This window comes from Nymphaea colorata, chromosome 2, assembly GCF_008831285.2.
Source record: "Nymphaea colorata isolate Beijing-Zhang1983 chromosome 2, ASM883128v2, whole genome shotgun sequence".
Lineage (NCBI taxonomy): Eukaryota > Viridiplantae > Streptophyta > Magnoliopsida > Nymphaeales > Nymphaeaceae > Nymphaea > Nymphaea colorata.
Window position 1 is genome coordinate 3,215,380 of NC_045139.1, and position 23,465 is coordinate 3,238,844.

At 36.1% G+C, this 23,465-nt stretch overlaps 1 protein-coding gene and 1 pseudogene across 1 annotated transcript; one reads left to right on the plus strand and one right to left on the minus strand.

The window, feature by feature from the left end:
- Window positions 1–4,953: 4,953 nt before the first annotated feature.
- On the minus strand, window positions 4,954–5,896 carry LOC116248840 (uncharacterized). Its single transcript, XM_031621840.2, has one exon. It carries the CDS (start codon window positions 5,813–5,815, stop codon window positions 5,375–5,377), a length of 441 nt encoding a protein of 146 aa, XP_031477700.1. The 5' UTR covers window positions 5,816–5,896; the 3' UTR covers window positions 4,954–5,374.
- A 5,579-nt stretch (window positions 5,897–11,475) lies between these two features.
- LOC116249320 (disease resistance protein RUN1-like) lies at window positions 11,476–19,944 on the plus strand (annotated as a pseudogene).
- Window positions 19,945–23,465: the final 3,521 nt, after the last annotated feature.

The following is a 23,465-nucleotide window of genomic DNA, read 5'->3' on the forward strand; positions in this document are numbered from 1 at the left end:
ACTCGAACGCATAATGTGGAAAAGCAAAGACAAAACTTAATATGAACCTTTTGTGTTTATAAACGTTAACTTTATGTAAATCATTTTTTAGTTTAAATTGCTTTATAAAAGAGAAAAGATAGCCGTCCATCTTTCGATTACTGAAAAATAATAAAATAATATTAAAAAAATAACAAACTGTTTCTCCCCAATCATTATATATATGTATAATCTGGATTTTCGTAACTCATTTTGTATCTTATAGTTTTGAACAGTATGATCCAAGATCTGTCTGGCCAAGTAAACTATTTCGTACTGACAACTGACTTTCCATCGAAACCTTGGCAAGTGGCTGGTCACGATTTTTTCCTCGTCGGAAAAATGGCCAAGAGACTGTCTACGTGTCCACCACAAGCTCTGCAAGAGCACATGCCAATGACGTTGATCCAAAGATTATATAAAGGACACTCCCCTTAGCCCAATGGAGCACAGCCGCAATGGAAGCCGTCTCTAGATGTCCAATTTTCCGGCGGCCGTTTTCAGGCCAAACTCTGAATTTCCCCACTAGACATCGACCGCGGCCACGCGTCCTCACAGTTTCATGCAAGGGTTCGGCCGGCGGGAGGTTCAGCGGCGCAGACGCCGACAGGAGACTGGCTGCAGTGAGGAAGAGGATCCACTAGGTGAGCATGGTGGAGAGGAAGGAGGAAGCTCCTTTGAATTGGATGGAATGGGAGAAGAAGTACTACGTCTGCTACGAGGAAGATAGTGAAAGGGTCAGGATCAGCACGATCGTGAAGAGATCTTTGAGGGGAATTACGAGCCGTAGGTTGGCCGTGGGCGTGTTGGGGCTGGTCGCCTTGTCTGTGCCTACCATGGTCCTTGTGGTTTTCGCCTTTCTGGTTGAGGTTTCCGGCGAAATCATGAATGTTCTTTGCCACTGTTTAGAAAGCTACCATCAGAAAATTAATTGAATCATGAATGGTGGGGATCGAGTCCTGTCATTTTTCATTTTTACTCTCTCTCTCTCTCTCTCTCTCTCTCTCTCTCTCTCTCACACACACACACACACACACACAAAAACACGCACAGAGACAGATACAGATACACAAGTAGAGGTTAACTAAATGTTAATTAACAACCAATTATCGACACAACGGAATCGAATATTATTTCCCAACATCCTGTTATCAATCAAAGAAAAAACAGAGATGCTTTCCCTCTTACCCAATTGCTGAACGAGCTTCGAGCGAGTGCCATCTTGCTTCTTCTCACAACCAGTTTTACGGCATTGCCAAGGGCAGAGCTAGGGTAGGGCTAGGGTAGGGCTCGTAAGGACTATGGCTAAAAAAAAACATGTAAAATTAAAAAAAAATTCACTTATTTTACATAAAATTTTTGAAAATGATATTTCAGTTCAAGTCAAAATTTAAAAACTTTAATTCAATCTTTCTCATGAAAATTTTTTGGCTCTGCCTCTGATGGACATTTTTGGAATTTTTTAGCCCTAGGCACTGAGTGACACCTACGTAATTTGTACGAAGTCTCCCCTCACTTGTTATTAAGAGGGCTAATCTCTTTTACGAAGTATGAACGCAATGAATATATCCCTTGAAACATACAATCACGGGACTGCACTCTTAATTTACATAATTTGACTCATGAAAAGGAAAGCTAAAATGTATTTCTTATTTACTATGAAAATTTTATTTGTTCTACTTACGTATCGAGTTCAAGCGTAGTAGGAGCAGTATCCCGAAGCACCGAAAGCAAGTTCTATATGTTAAGGTGATGAGATGTTGGGTGGGAGCTTCGATTCTCCTTTAAGCGTAAGATGAAACACTCCTACTCACCCAAAACAAAGGAACTCTGTTAAAGCCGATGGACATCGATCCAAAACAAACTACTTATTTGCCAAGATAATTAAACAATGCAGAAGGGGAATCAGACTTAATTTTTTGATAAATCATACTAAGTGGACATAGAAAATGGACACAACAAAATTAGGGTGGCAAGTTGTCCGGATCTGTTTTGAGAATTTTGTCAGTTCCTCATGTGCCAGATCTAATTTCAGTCTAACCACTCATGCACTTTGTTGCGCTGAATCCAATCCACTAATTTTGCATCCATATAAAGAAATGAGTTTAGCTGATATTTGCCTAAAATCCATGAATCATCCATGCGTGGATGAGGGAAATTGCCATGTCTTTCATACACAACTAATTAGGGTGAGGGTTTAATGCACCTTTCCTTCTCTTTAACCAAAAGTCACTTTCACCTGCTCATTTTGAAGGGCTACGCTATGCATGCCTAGCAACTCTCGATACATTAATGTCTGGTGGTCCTTCCAGGTTTAATTTTGACTCACCAACTCCAAAATTGAACGGCTTATGTGGATCTTAAACTTAGACACATTTAATAAGATGTCATATATATGAATGTGTGTATATATATATATGAAGGCATAGACAAGGAATATTCCTTGCTGGACGGCCAAGCTTGTGATTTTGAGTACATTATAGAACTAAGTTTGTGGTTCTCTTCATTAAAAGTTTATTGTTTAACTTAAATTATGTGAGGATGATAGACTCGGTTATTTCGACAGTGGGTTATATCTGACTCTGACTGTTAACAATATCACTAAGCAATATGCTATAGTTGGTCATTAAAAGAAAAATTAATCTGACACATGTTCATGAGTTGTTATTATTTTGTAGTTGTATCCGGATATAAACTATGACGATTTGATTGTAGGTGCTTTCATATTTACTTGATATTTTATAGCTACATTGAACTTTTTCATCATGTTGGTGCAAAGGGTATATGCAGGGGCGGAGGGATCTGACAAAAGAAAATTTACAAAAGAAAATTTTAGGTCTTAAACTTTAAGTCAAATGCGTAAACTAAAATTTTAGGAAATAGTGTAAATTTCCAGGTTGGTGTAGTAGTGGGAATTCAAACAGCGGTTTTTACTGTTTCACATGCTTATTCCATGTAATTTAAATAACACGATTTTACATATTATAGTTTTCAAGAATTTTCATTTGACTCCAGTAAAAATTTTGACAAAAAAATACTTAAAACATTGTGAAAAATTTTCTCCAAAATGAAACTTTGACTCTGCCAGGGCGAGTGTGTGTGGGCGGCTTCTTGGCAGACACGTGGCGTGCCGCCACGACCATTATTTGTCGGCACATGGCCGCCACATAGACAGTTTATTTCAACTGGCCGTGATCTGAGCATCACCAAACTCTACTTAAATTGATGGAGGAAGCCTAATTAACTACTTCAAAGTACCAAAAAAATAAAAAAATTTAAAAATGGAATTTAATTAAATAAATGTATAAAAGAATCTTACCAGGAAGCATCTAATACCTCTTAAGATTGTTCTTGATAATTTTTTTTTTCTTAGGTGTAAATTTCAGTTGGCTGACTTGTGGTAAACGGCTAAATCAGCAAATATTCAAACATAAGTTACCAGTTTTTGCTATTTATTCAAACTTTGCCTTCAAACCTATCAATGCATAATATTTACAAGGAAATTGATGAGTTATATTTACCTTTGAACTCACTTTTTTCAAGTCTACCTACATTTCTCAAGGCTATTTCTGATGGTTATCAACTCCTATTATTCAACCACAAGTTCACCGAGGCTCTGAAGCACTTGACTTTTGAGTAGAGAGGGAATTCTATATGCCACTCTGTGTAGAGAACAAGCATGTGCTGAGGGGTGGACCCTTCTACAACGAGTGTTTCGTGGATAAAGAGAAGTGGATGGTTTTGACTCTAATAAATTGCCAATTACCTTCTTGGATTATGGTACATTTTACTAGCTCTTTTCTTTTCCTGCACCAGCGATGACTCAAATGTCTTTTAGTGAGCTAAAAAATTTGTTATGACTAGGGGTGAACATGAGTCGAGTCGAGCTCGAGTTCAGTCAGCTCAAGCTCAGCTCGACTAATGAAACCTCGAGTTCGACTCCGCTCGAGTTTGAGAATAACTCGATTGAAGCAGCTCGAGCTCGATTCGGTAGTTACCTGTTGAACTCGAGTTGGATTCTATTAAGGCATGACAAACTCGTTTGAATAGAATTGATATTCATCATTACCTGTTGAGCTCGACCTCGACTCGATTAAGGCTTGACAAACTTGTAAACTCATTTGGATAGATCAACTTGATTAAGGCTCGACAAACTCGTAAACTCGTTTGAATATTTGGACTTGATTAAGGATCGACAAACTTGATTAACGTTCAAGCTCGACTTAGTAGTTACATGTTGAGCTTGAATTCAACTCGATTATTTGAATAAGTCCACTCATGAACTCGAGCTCGATTTGTTAAGCGAATGACTCTGCTCAAACTCGTTCACAAGCTAGCTGACTCACTGTTCACCTCTAGTTATGACGATGAAATGGGCACTTTTATGGAATAGTCTGGTATTTTTAAGGTGCCTTTGAATTAAAGGAGTTTTGTGCAAGGCATGCCAACTTATTTGCATTGGGTCCCTAGCTCACTTTTATGAGTACATGGCATGCACATGAACCTGTTCATTCATGATAGAAATATAACAATGTTCAATTCTCTTTGATGTGAAGAAGAGGATGCTTTTTTCTGAATTCATGTATTTTTGGAAGATAGGACTACTTCCATAAAGAACCAATCTTCACATTTAATTTCATGAAGTGGGGAAAATAAATTTTGACGTTGGCATGCTTACTCTATCATATTAATGCCGTAATGGACCAGCTAAGGTTTGGTTCCATTAAGAAGACTGAAGATTGCACGAGATTTTCACTCTTCTGAGGGCAAAACCTGCAACAAATCCTATCACAGTGACAACGACCTTCCACCATACAAAGTTTCAGCGTCGGAAAGCAATAAACATACAGGTACCATTGAAGAAGTCCTTAATTAATCTATGGCGACAAGCAGAAGCACCATTAAAGAAAAGGAGCCTTTGATGGTGAAGCTTCTTCCCCAATGTACACCTGATCTTGAGTGCAGGTAACAGAACAGCTCCATGTGGGAAGCTCGGTGAAGAACTAGTTGCCTTTGATGGCGAAGATTCTAAGATCGACACAGGATTTAATATGGCATGCATTTTTCCTTTGATGTTTGAAGAAATCCACACAAAAATGTATGTTTTTATCAAACTGAGAATCTCGATTCTGAGTTGAGATGGTCATTTGAGGTTCCCATTGTTGCTTAAATTAATCCATGAACTTCAATGATGAATTAAGACCATATCAGATCGAAGGTTATCGAACACACGGAAAAAATAAGCAGTTAAGCACCATCCTTTTTCGCATAAGGTCGTCTCTCAGAGTTTAATTCATCATGAAAAGAATAATAAACAGATCTGAGAATTCGTAACTAACTCCACCGATTTGGTTTCCTAGCGATGAAGAGGGAGACTGAGAATCCAGTTGCAGGCTCCGATCAAATTGAAGAGAACCACAGAAGCTGCAGTGGGTAGGCTCAAGCCCACCATCGCCAACATGCCCACACCCACACTCGGCCTTGTGCTGATCAAGAACCTCTGTAACAGCCCCACCCCTTCACATACTTGAGAAGCATAAGCAACATGGTATTTCTTCTCCCAATCCGCCCCACCAGCAGGGGATTCATAGTTCCTCTCCACCATCTTCATCTCATGAATCCTCCTCCTCAGCACAAACATGTTCTCGTCGACAATCCGGCCACCGAACTTCCCGTTATCCGCATCCCTTGATGCAGCAATAATCCGGCAACGCCGGTGACCGGACGGCGGCTTAAGAGGTCGGCCAGAAATGGGCAGCCTAATGGCTATAGGACTGCTGGAGCTTGTCATTTGCATGGTGCTTATACCTGGTGAGGAACAGTTCAGCAGATGGGAAGGAGAAGATGGTAGAAAGAGATCAAGAGCCTGCTATTTATGTAGGTCTGGGATGAATGCAGAAGCAATTGAGCACCTGCATATTCTTGGTGACGTGCTAATGAAAATCTTGGCCTCGTCGAAACGTGCCGTTTGCAAAGTGCGACAAAGGATTTGGATTGTTCTTGATGTGAGCAATCACCTAATTCAACTAACAAGGGAAAAGCAAATGCCAAACTTTGGTATTTTAATTAAATTTACATTGCAAAATCTTAGGAAAAGATATGCTTAAGGAAAGCTGATCTTCTGTTTCACTCTTTCTCTTTCTTTCTCCTTCCTGAGTAACTCAGTATCTTAAAAAAAACAACTTGGTTTGTTGTTTTGACCCCGGACCCCGAAGCAGAGGCTGTGGAGATGGTGGGCAATTGCCCTCACAAACCACAATTTTTATTTTTTATTTTTATATTGATGTATTAAGAAAATTTTATTCATTTATATGTTGGCATCTTTTAAAAATAAAAAAAAATATAACTAGTGCCACTTAGCCAGAATTTTTTAGTTCTGCCCTTGGTTTGACCTTCTTATAGCTGATGACTCGTGGGGTTCATATTAAGTTTGATATCAAGTTTGGTATACGAAGCCCTAGTAAGTAGTGGAGCTACAGCCCAGCTCTTCTGTGAAGCTAGACCTAAGTATAGTTAGATTCACGACTTTATTCCACAGTTTTCGTGAAAAATGTGACTTAATTTTAATATTGCAAAGTTGCAAAAATATTCTCGCTTCTGAAATCGTAAGAAAAAGGTGAGTCCAACAACCATATTAATTTCCCTAATCTTTTTGTTGAAAAATGTGGCCACTCCGTTGGCCATGCATGTCTCATTATTTGTCCATATCATATACGTATAACTTAGATTCAAACTCAAACAATTTATATAGAAAAAAACTGACAAGGACGTCTACAAGAATTCTCAATAATAAACTTAAGTGAACTTAACTAAGCAATAATGTAAAGTATGCACCAAGGAGACTTTAAATAATACACTTCCATAAATGGTTGACATGAAACTTATAAAAAAATGAGTATAAGAACTCACATCAACTAACTTACATAGTGAGCTACTATCCAAGCACCTAACGCCCTTGGAAAAACAGCTTGGGAAGTGAGCACGCAACATTATTCAACTTATTAGATTTGATGCATTACACAATGGCAGGCACTCTTATCTTTAGGGAGGACTAGTGGGTGGTGGAAAAATCTACCGAATTTTAAAAGGAGACTCACAGCCTCTTGAATCTTTTCGACTCTTTCAAGAAGTTATATATATATATATATATATATATATATATATATATATATATATATATATATAGTGTAGACGCCTACATGAATGAAGATAGGAAATCAAAGTCCAAGTTGTTCATGGCATGGACGGTCAGGAGGGCTCAGTATGAATTCATCAAAAGTGCAAACTACTACAGCTTTTGGACCTTCCCTACCTCTCCACTGGTCTCAAATCGAACCGTGTGTAAGTGGTTTTTCTATTATGTCACGATTTATAGATCCACTAAAGAATATAACATATATATACCTTTTACCATATGCAATATTTATTTATCATATGTTCACATATTTGTGATGATATCTGGACCGTCTGATTGCGCTGAAATCTGACGGTTCAGATGAAATATGATATTTATGTGAATGTATTTACTTGATGGTTATTTGTCATTTTATATTTATAGATGATGACCTTTTCCATGATTTCATTTCTGCGCGCCCCCCTGCTCCTGTAGAGGGAAATGCATCGAACAGGAGGTACAACATGGCGAAGAGAACATGTTGTTCTCAGTTTGACGGATGTGGCTTGAATACTGCGTCAGGCTTTAGAGCAGGATCAAACTCAATATCAGACATCAGACATCGCATATGCTTTGATCAGGTTTTTATCCACATTATGCACAGAGTGGATCCAGAAGAAGGACTAGATATGTGGATTTCAGTAGAACAATGCAAATAAACTTTACTTGGTGAATCATAGGAGAGCTAGTGGACTAGATCTAGGATAGAAGCAGCTTCACTATTCTTTGAACTGTAATGAATCTTGCCTTCTATGTATTAGCTGAACCATTGCATCCTTAGAAAGGGAATTTGAATTGAAAGGCATGACAACTCCACATGGCACCATTCCAAATCAGGTATGAGCCGGGCCCGGCTAGCTTGATTCAAAGCAGGGCTCACACACACACATATAATTGAAATATGTCAGATGAATAACTGAAAATTAAAAATCTATCACTAAAAATACCAATGTTGTAAAACGCGTATCATAAGCCGTATCGGTCGGGCTTTAAGATACGTCGTATCGTAACCGTATCGTAATTTTTTTAAAAAATTATTAATAAATCAGATTTTTTTTTTTAAAAAATCAGAAAATTCATAAAAAAATCAGAAAAAATTAAAAATAATAAATTCTTCATAGAAAACATGTTTGAGATAATGATAGACTTATTATTGCTATAAACTTACGCATTCATCATTCATAGACATCAAAATTCATAACAATATCATTCAACAAAACATAAGCCATATAGTGATAAAACATTCAAGTGTTCAACAACCATAGATTCACAACTCTTAAGTCGTTCGACACATATAAAATGAAAACACTCTTGACTTGACTCTCATTCATGATTCATCATTCATAATCTTCATCTTCATCTTCATCATCAAGAATTGGAAGATCATCACCAACATATTCAACACCAGCATTAGCAGACTCTCCTTCATCGACAAAGCTTTCTGTTGCTTCAGCTTCAAGGTTGAAGCATTTAAGATCTTCATCATCAAATATTGTAGCTGGTTCTTCTTCAATCCATGGCTCTAGATCGTCAAAATTTTTCAAGCTGATAGGATCGAACTGAGATGTATGCTTCCTTGCTAATGATTTTTCTAATTCTCTACGTTAAATAAGAGAAAACTTGTTAATATATAATTTCATATACACATATTGTACAAAAAATGTAAACATTAAGCTATATGCCTATATTACCATTGTTTCAACCTCATATTATATCGAACAAAGAAGTCGAACAAGTAAATCTCGAATGGGTCTCTGCGAAATCAGCCTGTATCGTACGATACAGGGTGTATCACCCCGTATCGTACGATACGAGCCCTGTATCCCACGATACGTGCAATACATGAACGACACACCACCTATAAATAAATAAATAAATAAATATATATATATATATATATATATATATATATATATATATTTATTTAACTTGTCCGATGGCCTTACATCAAACGACTGAAGCGATCAGTCGAAACTGGTGATGAGCGGATGAGACATTCAAATACACCACATGTAGACATGAAGACCCATCCTTGCCCAATCAAGGTTCTCCATTATCTATGGTACTTCTAATATGTAAAAGATTAACAAAAGAAAATTTTAGGTAGTAACCTCTAAGACAAATGCATAAAGAAATTCATAATAATGAGAAGAAAGAAGCATACTTGGCGAGGGATGAAGCAAATGGGGCTCGCAATAGTCTTCTCTTTGTTGTCGATACAAAAGTGACGAAACATCGCATTCTTTTTTGATATTATCCAATACCTTTTTACTATTCTCTTTCTGAAATGGTGTAAATTTCCAGGTTGGTGTAGTGGGAATTCAAGCAGCGGTTTTTAAAAACACAATTTTACATATTATAGTTTTCAAGAATTTTCAATTGACCCGTATAAAAATTTTGAAAAACATACTTAAAACATTGTGAAAAATTTTCTCCAAAATGAAACTTTGACTCTGCCAGTGCGAGTGTGAGTGGGCCGATTCTTGAAATATATATTTTTCTTCTTTCCATGAAAATATATGCAAAATTTCAAATTTTCTTTCCACATAAACCTTATAACCTTTTTGTGAAAAAAAAAAGTACCACACGATAGAAAAAATCCTAGCTGTTTGTTCTGGTTCAGCCATCATGAAAATGAGGCCCCCAGCTTTGTGAATCATTTTTCCAAGTTTATCTCAGGTAAGTGTTAATTTTAAAAAAATTAACTAATTTTTAAGCTGCTGAACGTGGCAGAGTGAGAAATTTAAAGTAGAAGAAGCACAAATAATGAGTGAGAAAACATACATAATATCTTGAGTAATTGCATTTGGAAATCTATATATTTACAACGAAATTGAATACTTTAGAATTTTGATTATACTTTCTATGGAAATAAAATTAGCAAGATACCAATTCTTAAGGACATTTCCTCTCATAATTGTGCATAATCATATATAGTGCATGCTAGCAGCATAAATAATTAATATATACATAACATTCATACAATAAATGCTCATGTCTTGCAGCAATATATATATATATATATATATATATATATATATATATATATATATATATATATATATATATATATATATATATATATATATATATATATATATACACCAAAACTCATTTAAGATTTACCAACCCTGCTCTACGCAATTTAAATAACCACCAAAGTTAAATAATTTTCCTTTAAAAAGCTAAACGCGGTCAGCATAAGCGTTAGATATAATACATATTCTCGAACAGTTTTTTTATATATACTAAATTGACAAATTTCAAATAAAATATCGTTTACAAAATTAAAGTGCATTTTACAAAAAGTGGAATCGACCATAAAGTCCGTGGTCTGATGAGGAAGGCAGCTTCATCAGTTCATTCGGAGGAAAAGGAAAGCACAAGTGCCCAAAGGCGAAGGAAGGTATATTGAAAAGCGGAGTCCAGAAAAAAGGGTTGCTAGATTTCTTACCAGATCAGCAAACTACGCCACGTCAATCCATAGATTTAAAATTTCCAGCATTAAAAATGGCATTAGAATTTAGATTGGAAGTTTATTTGGGATTTGTTCTTGGAGATACGTGTTGGTTAAACATCCCGTAGATCTCAATGCACAGTTTCAAATCCCTTTTATGATGAAAAATAAAAACCCATATACTATAAATTTAATCGCTAATAAAAATCACCTTGAATCTTAGATCCAAAGAGCTTCAATGGTGACTTCTTAACTATCTTCAAAATATCTTAAATATATCCATTAAAAGCATACCCTAATGAAAAGGAATTCGACGCCACAAGCAATTATTAAATTTTTGTTACATAAATTTTTAGTGAAAAGACTGATTATGGTTTCTCATTTTAATTTTTAAACCAATTGGGTGAACTAAACCGGTCTTCCTATATTTTTCCTTACACCTACTCATGTTTTCTCAATTTCATTTTAAAATAAATTTTTTTAAAAGAACTTTGTCCTTTGGGAAGCCCCTTCGGAGTTCAAACTTTATTAGAAAACCTCACTTTTTTTTTTCATTTTCATCGAGGAAACGACTCCATGGCTGGCTTGTATTCAAAATTTTCAATTTCAAAGTGCTTATATTTTGACATTTTCTGTGCGATATATAAGAAAAATAAGATATATTTTTTTGTTTCAGATTTGGAAAATATGAAAATGTTTATAGACAGTTGATCCGAAAAATATCCGTTTCAGTCACTATCTCTCTATCTGGGTCTGGAGTAAACGGGCAGCAGCGACAGAGAGGAGGCGTCGGCGATAATTTGGACTTGGAGTGAAGAGCGGTTATCGAATCTGCAGCTTCCTCGATCGACAAGGAGAAGAATAAGACTCTCCGGAGAAGAAGGCGGTTGGACTCGCCTAGTGAGAGAAAGCGTCACTTTCGTTTTCCTGCTTGCGGGAGGAGAAAAATGATGGTGATTCCAGCATTGATGATCTTGCTGATCCTGCTAACTGTTATCTTTCTCAAAGTAAGAGTTTGCTTCAAGGCCGAGACGACATCAGATATAGTTATTAGCCCTCAGAATGATGAGATTCATGTGGAAAACATAGGGCCAGAGGAGCCAAAGCCATCAACACCTTCCTTACCCTCCCCAAGGACCATGGTGAGTTCTCAATTTGATGTTTTCCTAAGCTTTAGAGGTGAAGACACTCGGAAGAGATTCACTGACCATCTATATGAGGGCCTTCGGTTGCGTGGTGTTTCCACCTTCAGAGACAGTGAGGGCTTGAAAAAGGGTGAGAAGATCGGGGAGCTGCTTGGATATATTGAAAAATCTAAAATCTGTATTCCCATCTTTTCCAAGGGTTATGCTAATTCGAAGTGGTGTTTACGAGAGCTCACCAAAGTAGTGGAGTGCAACAAAAGGGTGATCCCTGTGTTCTTTGATGTGGATCCCTCTGATGTTAAGAGTCAGAGTGGTGACTTTGCTTCTGGATTTAAGAAGCATGAATCCGATGAGACGGTGATGCAGGAGACGGGAAAGTGGAAGGAAGCGTTAAGAAAAGTGGGAAATATCTCTGGCTACACTCTAAAGGAGACAGATGGGTATGTGTGATAGTAATTCTTCCACTTTAAACATTTGATTATGCTCTCATGGTCTCTCTCTTTGACCTTTTCTTGTTGATATTTTGTTGATGATTAGTTTTGGTTTCCTTCTTTTTTGAAAATTTTGTCGGTTAATTTGATGATCTTTTTCATTTTCCTCTTCTCTTTGTTTGGTTGTGCACTCTCTCAAATTATATTTTATCATGGCCAAAAGGTAAACAATATTAATCACATTTCCAAGAAATTTTTATGTGATGTTACCCCCATTCTCAATTAGAGGGCTTAAACCTAATATTATTGGCGCTCTTTAGCAACCAAAAAGATTTCATGTGAGGTTACCACCATCTCTAATATTTATGGGCTTAATGATTTCACATAGATTCAGAAAACAAATATTAATCTTTGATTTATAAAACAAAAGGCATTATTGCTCATGAATAAATTAATTTCTCATCTCAAGCATAAACGTTCATAGTTTCTTATAATTTAATTTTCTGTCCCATATATTATTTAATTTCTGTTGGTGCTCCAACGCTTTTGGTCAATATATTTGACGGAACAGTTCCTCTCTCCAGTAAATGACCTTTGAAGTTTGAACCACCCACACTCAGTAGGAGTGCCAGAAGTTTGCATTTTTAGTTCTGTTACCATACGTACCGCATCTTAAATACCACATGTTGAACTGGTAGAAAACAGTCCCCTTTTTATTACAAAAGAGAAAAGCAGAAATTTGATAAAAATGTTCTTTCAATCGACTTAAGTGAATGGGCCAAACTTTTTCTATGCTTTAGTAGATGACGATGTTGATAATACAATAGTTTCATTAGGCTGACCGACTTGTGATGTAAAAATTCCTTTCAAGATACACACGAACTTTTTTCTGCAGACTGATTTCTTTAATTTCTTCCTTTCCCCTCGGTAGGTACGAGGCCAAGCTTGTACAAATTATTGTCAAGAAGATTTTAGATGAAGTGAACCCATGTCATCTTGATGTGGGTGAATATATCGTTGGACATGAATCCTTCCTAGAGGAGCTTGAGAGTACCTTGGATTTGGATATGAAGTCTAATGATGTTAGGATGATCGGCATCCATGGAATGGGCGGCATAGGAAAGACCACCCTCGTCAAAGCTCTCTACAATAAAATTTCTTCAGAGTTTGAGGCTTGTAGCTTCATTTCCAATGTCAGGGAAGCGTCCCAGCAATTTAACGGGATTGTGTCACTTCAACAACAGCTGCTTAAGGACGTATTCAGATCTGATGGACAGTACTCTATTACAGATGAGAGCAAGGGAACTCAACTCATCAAAGGAAAAATCGGCACGAAGAAAGTTCTTATCATTCTTGATGATGTCGATAGCAAGGTTCAGCTTCGTGCATTGGTTGGCAGCCGAGATTGGTTTAGAGAGGGAAGCAGGATTGTAATCACAACAAGAGATACAGAACCCTTGACTAAGCATGGAGTGAAGGATGATGAGATTTATGAGCTTCCGGGATTAAGCCATGATGATTCTATGAAGTTGTTCTGCTACCACGCCTTTCGGAGTGAGAAACCACCAAGTGAGGAATATGTGGAGTTGTGTCAGAAGGCTGTGTCGAGTACGCAGGGGTTGCCATTAGCTCTGGAAGTCTTTGGGTCACAGTTTTTTGACATGGAGGCTCCAGAAAAATGGAGAGAGTTTTTGAAACCGTTGGAGGATAGCCAGCACAAAGGAATTTTTGAGAAGCTGAAATTGAGTTATGATAGCCTCAATGAAAATGAGAAGAATGTGTTTTTAGATATCGCATGTTTTTTCATTGGTAAGAGGATGAGGCATTTCCACTTCGATGTGAAGCAATTTCCCTTTCAAGTGGATGATGTGAAGCAATTTTGGAAAGAATGTGGTTTTCACCCAGAGCATGCAATTAATGTCCTAAAGCATAAGTCTCTCATAAAAATTAATAAATGGAAAAGAGACTATGATTCTTTGCAGGCAGAGGTTGGGGAGTGGTGTTTTGAAATGCATGACCAGATAAGAGATATGGGACGGAAAGTTGTTGAAGATGAAGAGAAAGAAGGGAAGCCATGTAGCCGGCTGTGGAACAATCCCAAAGTAATAAAGACTTTGCGAAAACAGAGGGTATATAAGCTTCTTTATTATTTGAACCGTTGTGTTGCATACCAGCTTTTACTTTAAAAACAAGATACTTTTGCCCTTTATTCTACATAGAAGAATTTGAGTACTGCTTCTCTACCATTTTTTTGAAGCTTGTAGCTAGAACCCAAAATTGAGCTTGAGAGACACAAGTATGATTGAGCCAAGGTTGCTTGTGTCAGGTACCAACTGCTACAAGCATTGAAGGGATCATGTTTCAAGGAGGAAAAAGTGCATCTGATATTAGTGCTCCACGCCTCCAAGAAATGGATCGGTTGAGGCTGTTTCATGTTCAAGATGAAATATTTAAAGGTTTCCTACATTTACCCGAGGACTTGAAATGGTTGGGATTGCCAAACTGCCATCATTTCTGGATGCCGACATCTGTCTCTATACCTAAGGAGGTTACTGTCCTTGATCTACATGATAATGACGATATGGCTAATGTTCTACTTGATAAATGCATTTCAAGAAGCATGGTGATCAATTTTTTTTTTTTACCGTCATAGAATATTCATTTGAAGTTCATATGACCAATTTCCTTCTCTTGGTCAATCTGCTTCACCAGGTCTTTGATAACTTGAAGGTTCTTGACCTCAGTTGGACGAGAATAACCATAACCCCTGATTTCTCCGTGATGCCTTGCTTGGTGAAATTGACATTTGAAGAATGCAGAGGGTTGGTTGAAGTTCATGAATCGGTGGGGCAACTCAAGAGTTTGGTATGGATAAGCTTGACAGGTTGTGGGGAGTTGGAGAAACTTCCTGACACCATTTGCCAATTAACTTCCCTCGAGTTCCTTTCTCTTCATAATTGTAAAAAGCTTCTTTATTTGCCAAAGCAATTAGGGAACATGACATCTCTAAAACACCTTGACCTTCGCACCACGTCGAGACATATTAAAAGCTTGCCAGATTTCGTGAGAAAGTTGCACATTTTGGAACACTTGCTTATTGGAAAAAATATTAGAGAGATTACAATTGCCTCACATCCAAATGACATAGTGGTTGTAAGTGAGCTAATATGTTGGTCTGCCTATGTCCTTGATGTGTTGCCTGATCCATGTTGCCGAAAGAAAACTCAACTCAAGTTGATTGACAACACAGTTGACGAGTTGACAGAGACCTTCAGAAGGTGGGATAACCTCGAGTCATTGATATTGAATTGTAGGTCCCTCAAATCATTGCCTACTGGGATTGGGCAACTTCTGAAACTGAAGGTTCTCGAGGTGTATAGCGATAACCACATATTAGTTGATGATGCTCTACCATTGGCAAGTATTGAAAAATTGGTATTAAAATGTGCTGTCCTTGAATATGTTTCTTCCTTTAACAAAAAGACACAAAATCTAAAGCACCTAACTTTAAAGTCCAAGAAAATGCAAGTCCTACCAGATTGGATTGGATCGTCGAGCAAGCTTGAGTCTTTAGAACTAAGAGGCTGCAAAATTATGGAGTTGAAGGTTCCTGCTGATCACTTTAACACTCCGAGAATTCCATTCGTAAGTTGAATCAATACCTACTTGTTTTCTTAAGCATGTACATCTATGCTTTGTTTTTTTTTGTGGTTTAAGAACCTTGAAAACAATTCATAGTAATAAAGAATTTTCTCTTTTTAGGTGTTTGAGAATTTGAAGATCCTCAATCTTGATGGTGACCCAATGAACGTCACCCCTAGCTTCTCTTATCTCCCTTGCTTGGAGAAGTTGGTGCTCATGAATTGCAAGGAGCTAATTGAAGTCCATGAGTCAATTGGGAGCCTTAAGAAGTTACAATTTCTAAAGATAACAGGATGCACTATGTTGGAGAGATTACCAGACAACATATGTGAATTACGTTCCCTTAAAAGTCTTGATCTCATGGGATGCATAAAGCTTTCATTTTTGCCTGAACAATTGGTAGATCACATGGAGTTGCTGGAGGAGCTATGTCTTGATAGAACTGGAATTAGGAGCTTACCTACAGATTTGATGGCCAAATTAGCGACCAGCCTACGGAGTCTATCCATAAAGAACTGCCAATCTCTAAAGAGCATACCTGAGTCACTTATATGCAGCCTCTTCAATGGATTGTCTAATAATGATTTTTTTGAGCTGAAGTCCATGGATGCATTGCCCAGGAGATCATTGAGGGCATCAACATCTTGGGAGTTCATGGATGCATTGCACATATCTTGCTGTAAATCAGTACATAAGCTTTGTTTCACAAATGAGAGAATTGAGAAGTTGACGGATTCTATTGGACGGTTCGAGCATGTTAAGTTTTTGACACTAAGATGCAAGATGTTGAAAGCTCTACCCGATTCCATTGGGCAACTAAAAGACCTTAAGGATTTGACACTAAAATGTCATACTCTCGCATTATTTGACTGGATATATTTGTTGGAGAGCCTTGAAAGCCTGAAGGTAGAGTGTCTTGAGTTTGAACCTCTACCTTTTCCGTCTACAACACTTGGGACTTCAACAGCAGGTAGCTGCAAGAATGTCAAAAAAGTGCCTTCTATCACTGGACAATTGCGAAGCTTCTCTAAGGATCAGAGCAGCAAGAGTACTGTAAGCAATGAATCGTGTTTCAATTTTTTTTTTTTTTTTTGCCTTTCTAACATAATCCCCCAAAAGGCCTAATATTTTTTCAAGATATATATAATTCCACCTTTGCCTAAAATTGCAAAATAGGGTACAACATTTGTGTCATTTTGAAACATTTACAAACCTTTATATTTTCACTTGCACAACTAAAATGAAGTAGCAAAATTTTAGAAAGCATACAAGAGGTTCATTAGTAGCCAAAACGGAAAATGACCGAAATACCTAATAGCTAAACTCGGATCGGATCATAAATGACTGAAATACTAATAGATCTCATGGTCAATCTTAATACCAAATAATATCATTAATTCGATATTTGCTTTTATTATTGATGCTAGAAAGTTAGATTGAGGACTCTGTATTCAGAAAAATAGGTACATTTTCCAAGACCAATTATTTAGTGTGTTATGGTAATTATTCACTAGCTAATTGAATAATTGCCTATTAGGAACATACTTATGAATATTTTTAATAACAACGGAAAAGGTTTAAGTTGCTTCAATAAAATTAAAATAATTATATAATAATTATATTTGCGGTTGGGTGTTGCTTGTAAATCTTTAAATACTTTTGATTTCCTTTTTTTTGAAAAAATAAATATGATTTCCATTCGATTCACTTGATTGATCTTTTAAGTTTCCCTTGTGTTTTGGGGATTTAAACGAGACAGCGAGGCATTTTTTATAAAATTATGGCAAATATACAGTTGGGAATTTATAATTTGCAGAACAAAAAAAAAAAAAGATAAACAGTGATTTATTTCGCCCACTTATTTTCATATTTATTTTTATTTGAAGAAAAATGAAAAAAGGAAAAACTAATAGGAGTATTGTGCAGGTGATGAAGAAATTAAAGAAACTTGATCTCTGTGCCAAGCAAATAACTGTTATGCCAGATTTTTGTTTTGCCCCTTACTTAGAGGAGTTGACTCTAAGAAATTGTGAGATGCTGACTGAAGTTCATGACTCGGTCGGGACTCTTGAGAACTTAAAGGTTCTACTGATAACAGGATGCAACGCATTGGAGGGACTTCCCCACACCATATGTCATTTAACTTCGCTGCAATGGCTTAAGCTTAGTCAGCATTTCGACCTCTCCTCTTCACCGGAAAAATTAAGGAGAATGGAGTTGCTCGAGAACCTTGGTCTTCGTGAAACCGGAATAAAGAGCATACTGACTTCAATAGAGAAGCTGCCTCAACTATATTTTGAATTAGAGAAGTCCTGCCCCGGCAGGGGCAAATTGACGGTGTCTGAGTGGGAGATTTCAAGCTCATGTTCCGAGTTGGTGACAGCTCTGTCGTCTTCTCATTTACATTCAGTGCAAAGACTTGTTATCACGGATGATCAAATTGAAGCGTTGCCAGATTGTATAGCACAATTGCAAGAGCTTGAGTGCTTGGAAATAAAATGTCTGTCCCTCAAAGCCCTGCCTAAGTGGATTGGACAATTGAAACAACTCCGCACCTTTGCATTGGACTGCCACAATATTCCCCCATACATTGATGAGATGTGCTCATGGGAACACATTGAGATCTGGTTAAGGGTAAGATGCATTCAGTTGGAGCCAGTGACTTCCTCCATCCATGAACAAAAAAATGTAAAGTCCATCGACCATGATGCATCATTGGGAGGACTTCGGGAGTTATCGCTTAGCAGATTCAAGAACATCAGGTGCAGCTTGGATCTTTCGGAAACAGGAATTGTAGAACTCCCTCCATGGCTTGGGTGCTTCACAAATCTGGAGCATCTGAAATTGAGCAATATTACGCAAAACGATGTTCTTCTCTCTGGGCTGTCACACTTGACATCATTGAAAGAGTTGGACTTGTCAGGGAGCAATTTCAAGAGCCTTCCTTCATGTATAAGCAGCTTCTCTAGACTTAAAATGCTTAATGTATCCGGATGCAAGCAGCTTCACACTATTCCTCACCTTTCCTCCTCTGTTCTACGAACGCTTAATTTTTCCAACTGCACCAATTTGAGAGCCTTACCAGACTTTTCAAATTTGCAACATCTAGGGAAATTATCTCTTGGGGGCTGCAACTCGCTCGAATGCATTCCTGGCTTTGAAACCATTGCAGAAAATATTTGGGATCTGGAATTGCCAGGGCCAAGTGGTGGGATACAGTGCAGCATCCTTAGCAATGATTTCAAGAACAAAGTGTTTATGGTACGTATGTATATATATATATATTATATATGCCCGATATGCCCTTTCTTTGAAGTTTTGTCATGTGTTCCTTCATAAGCCAATGCGTCATTTGTTAAGGGCATTTTAATCTTTCTAAAAAGGCCATTCTTTCCCCTTGTTTAATTTATTTTCTTTTTTATTATACGACTGTGTTTTTTGTACTTGTTTTGTGCGATGGTTTCTTGACTTGTTCCGACTGTCTCAACTTGCTTTTCACTTTGTCATCACACACGACAGAGTTTTCAACATTTGTTAATATACTAGAGCATTTTTCACTTGGATTATCTTTTTATCAGTCGGTCATTTTATTGCCTTAAGGAGAATATACAATAAATAATTAAGTCGTCTTCCTTCATTTTTGTTTTTGTTTTTGCTCTTTATTTACTTCTCATTCTTAAGGAATAATGAGAGGCAGCTTTCGGTTGTTTCTGCTAGCACTGTTTCGACGCTTATGGAGATTCAAGATGGGAGGGAATATCCTTGGTGGGCCTCATAGCGGTCAGCAAAGCATGTCTTTCTTGTTTCCAGACGTGAGATTTTGCTCTCGGGAAAGGTGCTCCTCACTTAAACTGATTTTAGATGGCACCATCTCATCACCAGTAGACATGACAGCGGTCATGGAAGACGACCATGTCCTCTTTGAGACGAGGCTCGCAGAAGATGACTTTGATAATGATGATGGAAGCTCCAAAAGCTTTTCTTTTAAAGGACGAGATGCTGGGGAGATACTAGAGCATTTAGAGAAAGGGTCTGGAACAATAATTGTATCGACGGATGTGTCCAAGCTGTCCAGAGTTGAACTAGAAGCAATGTATGAGTAAGAAAGGGTAGCCTTGATTTTTGTCTCTTTTATAAATGCAATAGTAGATCCAGTAGCCTCCCATTTCTCCCTTTCTTTAAAATTTTTAATGCAATGCTAAATCAACTAGAAACTCCTTATTAGAAAACGTCACTTTCTCTTGCCTTTTCAAGACCAATCCACTACTACGTTATGACGCCTTTGCTGTATTTCAAATTGGATTTGCTTCAAATCCAACCAGCACCATATATTGGGACCAATTCTTCTGTTGATATTTGCGAATTGCGATGGTCAGATCCGACCAAATTCTTCTAAGTCGGTTGGCTTTAAAGCAACGTTAGATGGATCTCTTGAAGGAAAACAGATGGTTGAAATGGACAATGACAAATAGAATGAAGAAATTGAACAAATTTTCCAATTATGCAAGCCATCTATGTATACAATAATTAATCAAATATTATCGTTTACTCAACAAAGCGGCATCTAAACAATATATACTACTTTACAAGACTAACCTAATATTCGAAAAAATTCACACATCGAAGGGAGTGTTAGATGTTTAGGAAAAAGCTTTCCAGGTTTTGTTAGTTGGAAAATTTGTTTTTCACCGTACCCCCTTGCATCAAACATCGATCAATAAAAAGATTCTTGAAATATTTTTTCTTTTTCCCATGAAATATTCACAAATTTTCAAATTTTCTTTTGGCAAAAACCATATAACATTTATGTGGAAAAAAAAATTAAGCGCCTGTTATCACCCTAAATTTTCCAAAAAAAGAGTATATTTTATTATTTGGATTTAAATCCTAAACCCAGTACAAGTTCGCAACTATTCGAACCAAAATGAATCTCTAAACCTTTATCCGATCCCAAACACAAAACTCAAATTGAAAGCCAACTTTGGACGTGAGAATCAAATCTAAACTCTAAATCTCGGATCCAAATTTGATTCAAAACCCAAGGTCAGATCCAAATCAAGAATTTCAAACTCAAAATCCAAAATCAACTTCAAAACGACAAAATTTAAATTTATGAGCGCCGCACGCGTGTGCACAATGCTTCCCTTTGTTTTATGTTTCGTTATCACACCAAAATGTGTTTTTAAGCCTAAACTGCATGCTAGAACACATCGTCGACCAATTGAACCCAATTCGAATTTAAAACGAGTTCGAAGTTACTCGAAATGGTGTTGACCACCCATTTGTAACAAAAACCAATTTCATACCCATTTTAAACAAAATATATAAATATAAATATATATATATATATATATATATATATATATATATATATATATATATATATATATATATATATATATATATATATATATATATATATATATATATATATCTGCTTGTATGCTTTTTAAATGAACAACCCTTTTTATTCATTCATCTACTCATTTTATTTTATTTTATTTCGTTTCGTACTACTTTTATATCATACTATTTTGTTTAAAAAGAAAGGGTGCTCGTGCGACAAGATGTCATGTGACCGTGCGATATAAAATCACATGCAAACGTGCACTACACAACGCTGTGGGCCTGCACATAGTGCAGGCCCCATTTCCATGCTAAAACCGCCTCCCAAGGTGCGGTTTTGGGCATGTTGGTGGGCATTAGCCCAGCCCACACCCCAAATGGGTATTGCAGGGCTAATGGTCAATCTCACTTCGTCAAAACCTATTTTTCTTAAAAAAATTTAAAAAATAATTCAAAAAAATTTGAAATTACATGAAAATCTTGTTATAAATTCAAAAGAATTGAAAAATTTTGAGTTTTAGCTTCAAAACTCTCTATAAATACCCCTACAATCTTCTCTATTGGGGAGGAGCCAACCCTTGGGCAACCTTTTGTGCTTTCTCACTTGAAAATTTAAATCTTCTTTTGTTTTTGCTTTCCATTTCTCTCTTCTTCTCCAACCTTGAGAGCAAACATTTTCCAAGTTCAAATTTTTCAAAGGAGCACAAAGAGATTTCTTGAGGGGTTCATCATCTTGGAGCTTCATCCAAGGCAATTCCAAGATCATTCAGAAGAGGGTTAATTTCTCATATCATTCATATTCGGGTATGTAGTCCTCCTCTTACTTTCATCTATTTTCTTTTTCTCTTGCCACCTCCTTATGGCCGTAAAAGAAAGGTGAGAATGAATGGTGAACAAATGCATGGTGAGAATGAATGTTTGGGTTAATATCTTTTTGTTATTATATTGATTTTGAGGTTGATATTTGTTCAACTCGAGAAAGTATTTCACAAATATGTACATGTTAATATACATTTTTATGTTATTCTTGTACTTAGTTTTTCTCTCAATCACCCGATTAGGAACCCTAATGAGTACCCTTTTACGTTGCTCTTTATTTCATGTATGTTTCATTTTCTTTCATACCCATGGTGGAAGAAATATATTTTGATGTCGCAAACAAACTAATAATGCTTTTTATGTTCATATACAAAAATATTTAAATCCATATTTTCTAAAAGATTTTCGAAAGCACGAACCATCTTTAATGCATGTTTGAAAATTTAGCTTACGCCCTTGCATGAGTCCAAATTTCTCTCCGGCCTACATAAACATCGAAGTTGGATATTTTCAAGTCATTTCTTGATTTTCATTATCATAAAGACATACATATATATATATATATATATATATATATATATATATATATATATATATATATATATATATATATATATATATATATATATATATATATATATATATATATATATATATGTTATATATGTTTTCATTGTTTTTTTCTTTTTATGATTTAACATGTTTTTTTTCAAATTCTTATACACATACATTTATAAATGAATACACATATGTGTGTTCCATTTTCTTTTTTTTTTTCTTTTTAAAATCTCTTTCTTTCTCTCTCTTTCTAAAATCTCCTTCTCATATCTATTTGATTTAAACCTCATTTTCATAAGCTTTCATATACGTACCCATATGTGTGTGAGTATATATATATATATATATATATACATACCTCTCTCTTTTAAAATATTTGATTTTATGATTTCAAGATGTCTTTCTTTTCCTCTTTTTCTATATCACTTTTTAGATCAAGTCTTTCATTTTTTTTCATTCTCTTGAATATTTTTCTTCAAAATCTTTATATATATATATATATATATATCTTTGAAATCTTTGATTTTGTAATTTTTAAGATCTCGTTCTCTTCCTCTTTCTTTATATCACTCTTGTGATCAAGTCTTTCATTTTTTTCATTCTATTGAATATTTTTTTCCAAAATCTTTTTATTTACTGACTTCATCAAAACTAAAACTCAAGTAATGATACAATATTAGATTCATGTTTGATGTTCTACAACCTTATTCTATTTTAAAAAACTTTTCTTTTTCTTTAAAAATATTCATGACAATTATAAAATAAAATACTTATATATATATATGGTGATAGGAATGCTCTTAAAGGAATATCATGATATGAATGAATGATTTCCTTTTAATAATGTAGGATCAATGCATTTATGCATTCATATT